A 5,900-nucleotide genomic window follows, 5' to 3' on the forward strand; every position below is an offset into this window, starting at 1 on the left:
TTTAAAATTTTCTAAAATATCCATATCTGTGTTTTAAAATGTTAAATGTTATTCTGATAAATAAAATTTAATTTATAAATTGTATACATCGAAACAAACGCAAAACAATATCAACTAATCATATCTGCTTAAATGAAAACCCCGTTTAGCTTAATCACTCTTAGTTGTTTTTCCCCTTTTTCCTTTTAATTTGTCATACAGTTAAAACATATCAACATAATTTTACATTTCATAAATTTCAACTCAAAGTATATGAAGGAATTATTGATTTAGAATAATGTAAAAGTAATCACATTTTTTTTCAGGAAGCGTGTACAAGGAATTAGAAATTGTAAATGAATGTTAATTATGTTGTGTTTTTTTTCAAAATACGTTTTAAATATATTGATCCAGAAATATCCTTCAATGATGCAAATAAAAAATTAAATTAAAGTTCAAAAAGTAATTTAGCAAAGACTTCTAAATCTCAAATAAAAAAATAAAAATGTGTTATACAATTTAATGATATATAAATAGTAATATTCTGGTTATATTTCAAAATTTAATTTATCACAACCAGATACATATAGAATAAAACCTAATTAAGTATGCAATTCAAAGCTACCGATTAAGTAATATCCTGATGTCAGTACAAACAATAATTTAAAAAACAAAAACTGCTAAATCTAAAATAAAACATATTAAGTATTCAGCTCAAGTCTACAGAAAGAAATATTCTGATTTTACAGTATATTAATAAGTCATGTAAGCAAATACAATGATTAACAAAGTTTTTGACCAATGGGCCAATAATGGATCAAAGGCCGTGGATTAGGTAGTTTTTCATACTGATCTGGATCAAAACATAGAGGTATATTGCCCCACTCGGCAACCGGTAATGTCGATGCTTTTACTTGGAACATTAACATCCGCTTTAATGCTGGTGGAAGTTTAGTTTCCTGTAGTTTGACTTCCCTCTCTGGGCCATACCCCAATAAAGTAGACACGGCAATAAATGCTAGCTTAACTAGCGGCCACGGCTGTTGGGATGCCAGTTCTAATATTGCATGTATTTCGTTATTGTTAAGGTTTGAACTATAAGATGATGTTGTTCTTGGATATAACTTATTGATAAAAACCAGATCGGCATTATTTATAAACCCAATGGCGAAAAAATATTTTATACAATCGTAGTTTCTTTCACTTATGGCGAGACTAATAAAAGAAACATCATCCTGGTTTTTCGATGATGCCACAGGTACAGCCCCATTGCAGAAAAAAAATCTCAGAAACTCATTCTTTTTGCTTTTAATTAAATTATAAATACAATAGGAATATTTGTTCGGTTTGTTGCAAAAGTAACACGTATTCAAAACACTCTCTCTGTGTGATTCATTAACAACAGGGTTTATCCCCATGTTTAAAAATGTTTTAATATATGACGGTTTCTTATAATTTGTGTCGATTTCTAAGGCGCGTATTAAAACCGATCTATTTTCACAGTCGGTTAAATCTAGGTTTGGTCTAAGTTGTATTAGCTTTTCAAACCAGAACTTGTCATTACGACCCAAGGACAGCATTAGAGCCGTTTCTCCATCATTATTTTGTTCGTTTATAGACGCCCCATTCGATATCAGCAGCTTAAATATTTCTTTTTTGTATTTTGTACAGCTCATAGACGTGGGTGGATTTGATTTTGAAACTGGAAACTTGGCTGAATATAACAACGGTGTATTGCCATCTAAACCTTTAATATTAACATCTGCTCCAGATGTTACTAAAAGTTCAGCCATCTCAAAATTTTTATTTGTTACAGCAATGAACAAAGGCGTTTCTCTTCTTTGTGAAATGATATTTACCTCTATTCCGTAATGTAATAATAATTTGACAACCTCCATATTGTTTTTTCTAACAGCGTAGTGTAACGCCGTCATACCTTCTTTGTTTTTGTGATGGACGTTTGCACCACCATCTATCAGTTGTTGTGAATATTCCTTTTTGTTGCAAAAAAATAACGGTGTTTCGCCTATGTCTGATTGTTTATTCACATCTAGCCCGGACATCAAAATTCGATAAAAAATCGATGTGCTTTTGCATTTAGCAGCATAGTGTAAGGCAGACATTCCTTTATTATTTATTTTAGTTAAATCAGCGCTATTTTCTAGTAAAATCTCTACTGCATCTTCCGACATATAATCTAAAGCTGATAGTAACGGTGTATCGCCATATCTATTTATTTCATTTATATCAGTCCCAAAATTTAGTAATAATCTCATGTTGTCAACTTGATTGTATCGACAAGCTATAATGAAAGCCGTTTCGTCAAAATTATTTTTCTTTTGAGCAAATGTATTTACTCGTGTATCTTGAACTGTAATTTTTTCCGCTACTAAATGATTTTGAGGATTATCATTCAATTTAGTTTTAGGAAAAAATAAATCTATGTGTTTGGTATTCTTTTGAGATCTATTACAATAATCAAGTATCATTCTCATGATATTTGTGTTTGGAAACTCTGCTGCTATGTGTAGTGATGTGTAACTGCAATCGTCTACTGCCCAAACATCGGCCCCTGCATTCAATAACAATGCAACAATATTCTCTGCACCAGACTCCACGGCAATCATTAAAGCTGTTCTTTCACTAAAGTCCGTGACTGTGAGAGAGGACTTTGCCTCAAGTAACAACGATACAATCGTTTCTAATTTCAGCCGAGCAGCTAACATTAACGCTGTTCTACCTTGACTGTTTCTCACGTCAACCGCGGCAGAATGGCGCAGTAATACAGAAATTGCGTCTTTGTTATCCTTTTCTACAGCAATATGAAGTGCTGTGCTTTCAGAGAAATCTACTGAGTTAACGTTAGCACCATGCTGTAACAATGCATCAATCATTTCAGCCAGTATTTTGTGTGTGTTTTCACTTCTACAATTGCAAATGTTATTAGCAACAAAGAAGGGTTCATAAAGTGGGTTAACATTTGTTAGTCTTTTTCTATTTGAATTGTTCTTCGCATTGCAAAATGAATCAATATGTTCGATAGATACCGCTCGTATTAAAGCTGGCTCTAAATCGTCGTCACTGTAGTTGACATCGGCTCCGGCCTCTAGAAGTAGTTTAATTAATGCAGAATTACCATGATCGATTGCAACCATAAGAAGAGGTAAATTATCCTCATAATAACTGTTATAATAATCCTCCTCAGACTCCAATGTTTGTTTATGGCAAGTTTCCATCTTACAACCACTTCTCAACAAATTGTTTACTATTTCAACACTGTTCATCTCCACAGCAAGTCTTAAAACTGTTTGATTGCGTGTCCCACAACAGGCATTAACATCAGCACCGTTGTCGATTAAAAGACCAGCTATTGAAGGATTATTTGACAATATCGCCTTCATCAAAGGACTCTCGCCTTTATTATCAACACAGTTGACATTTGCTTTCGATTTCAAAAGGAATTTAATGATCGAAACATTGCAAGCTTCAACATGTCTTGAAAGTATTGAACATCCGTTCGTGTCCACTTCATCGACGGATGCTCCCGCCTTGATAAAGTATTGCAGGTATTTTTCATTCAAATTATTATCCAGCGCAATAGAGAAACACGATTTTTCCTTTTTGTTCAAAGCCCGTGGGTCCGCTCCATATTTTAGCAGCAGTTTAGCAATTTCTGGTTGGTCTTTGGAAGCAATATGTAAAGCCGTGTTTTTTTCTTTATCTGAGGCATTAATATCAATCTTTGTGCCCAGTAAACATTTCACGATCTCATCGTGTTTTAACCTTACGGCTATTATCAACAACGTCTCTTCTGAATCGTTTGTTATATTAATATTATCATGAAGACAATTGATAAGATGCACAATAAAATCAGTATTTGTAAAATCGGAATCCTTAAAATCACGAAGACAAACATGGAAACCCCTTGCAAGTAGATCTTTGAAGATATCGAAATTTGAATTTCTCAGAGACAAAACGAGAGGTGAAACATAATGAAAATAACCTGTATCAAATATCGAAGCGATAGTTTTAGATTTGCTGTAACCTTCAATAACACCGTCAAGAAACCCATGGGAATGGGCCATAACGACAGCGTCCCAGCCGCCGTCACAAGAAAATCTAGCACCTGATTGGATGAGGATTCTGACAATGTCACTTAAACCTTTCCGTACTGCCAATGTTAGGGCTGTGCATGGAAGTTCCCTCGAAAAGACCGACACATTAACATTAGCCCCTTGCTCAATTAAACTTTGTACGGCCGCTGCGTTATTGGATTCTACAGCAGTCATCAGCGCAGTCCTGCCAAATTTGTCAAACTTATTTAAATCCACAGTTTGTATAACATTTCCTCTGCGAAAATTGCGAGGCGGGTTTCGATACATTCTGTTTTTTTAAACAAAATGGTACACTTAACGTTAAAAAAACCTTCAAATTAGGAACGCTTTTTTTTTCCTGGTTGTATCTGAAAAATAAAAACAAGGTAAGATATATGTAAAACCAAGGAAAAGAAATACAAAAAAGTACTCATGCACTAACTCATCTTCTAGTCTTTATTAAGTTACCGGCTGTAAAGAATGCCATACTAACTAAACTTTACGTTGACTAATCAGATTGTATACATATTATTAGTATGGTATTGTAATTAGATTGATTTTCAAAGCCCATTTAAAGGCAAGACACCTCAATTGAAAATTCACACATTTTTAAACCTCTGTAGCTTTGCTGTCATAAAAGATATACAAAATCTAATTATAGATTTATTTTATTTTGATTTTCATAACGATAGCTAGAATGTCTTTTTTAATGAAATGTTTAACGTAAACAAAAATATGTGCTTATAATAAAAGGCTTAATGTATGTGGAATATTGCACGTTTAAATGATAAAGGTTCTAAGATTAGTTATTGAATTCTGAATTCTGAGTAAAAAATGCAAATTTGAGAAACAAAAACTAGAAAAAAATGTTAACAGTAAAACACATCATTTTCTGTGTCGAAGAGCCAATTGACAAATAAAATATGTGCTGATTATTGTTGAAATGTTTAGATAGTTTTTTTTTCTAAACAAGCAAAACATATAATAACAGATAATTAATTAATGACTATTACATATTATTAAATATGTTATTAATCGAGCGTTTTTCACAGAACAACCATCATTAAACCAGTTCTGTTTGTTAGCCGCTCGTCTCACATAAATATAATGTCTATGACTACTTAGATCACGGGTTCCCAACCTGGGGGTCGCGACCCCCATGGGGGTCGCGAAGGGCTTTCTGGGGGGTCGCCAACTGGTATACTAAACCTTATTAATTTGAAACAAAACATAAATATTTAGAAGAATTTTTGAAATTCGGCTTTACTAACATCACTGGAAAGGGAATAGAGAAGAAGCAAAGCGTACTCTACAAAGTTGTTCTCAGTCACGAGTTTATGAAATCGTCAAAACTTAAACGTCATTTGACACGAGTCATTCGAAAAACTCCAAAAAAGATATGCAGTTCTTTCGTCGGTATGAAGCTAGTTGCAAACGTCAGAGACTTGATCGAACAGGAAGTTTTCACCAAGGAAACACAGCATTTAGTGCAAGCATCAAATGAAGTCGCGACAGAAAATGCCAAGCAAAAAAAAATCACAATAGGAGAAAATCTCACCAAACGCTGCATGTTGAAGATGGTGAAGTTAATTCTTACATGTCCATAGATGTTAAATAACACATTTTTATTGAAATTAAACTTTCACCATTGTTTGCTTTTCAAGTTGATAAATCAACAGACGTAAATCGTGTTCGCAGTTGTTAGTCTTTGTTTATATTCATTCAGATGATAGCAAAGAAGAGAAAATAAATATGTTTTTTTTTAAATTGGATGATTAAAATGGGTTAAAACGGCTGTGAGGGTTTGTACGGATGGTCCACCATCGA

General features: G+C 33.4%; 1 protein-coding gene across 1 annotated transcript; it reads right to left on the reverse strand.

Moving 5' to 3' along the window:
- Nucleotides 1–491: 491 nt before the first annotated feature.
- On the reverse strand, nucleotides 492–4,226 carry LOC131937703 (putative ankyrin repeat protein RF_0381). The gene has a single exon (XM_059295306.1). The coding sequence runs from the start codon at nucleotides 4,062–4,064 to the stop codon at nucleotides 762–764; it is 3,303 nt and encodes a 1,100-aa protein (XP_059151289.1). The 5' UTR covers nucleotides 4,065–4,226; the 3' UTR covers nucleotides 492–761.
- Nucleotides 4,227–5,900: the final 1,674 nt, after the last annotated feature.

The sequence above is a fragment of the Physella acuta genome, unplaced genomic scaffold, assembly GCF_028476545.2.
Source record: "Physella acuta isolate Inbredline_101_S28 unplaced genomic scaffold, ASM2847654v3 ptg000218l, whole genome shotgun sequence".
Classification (NCBI taxonomy): domain Eukaryota; kingdom Metazoa; phylum Mollusca; class Gastropoda; family Physidae; genus Physella; species Physella acuta.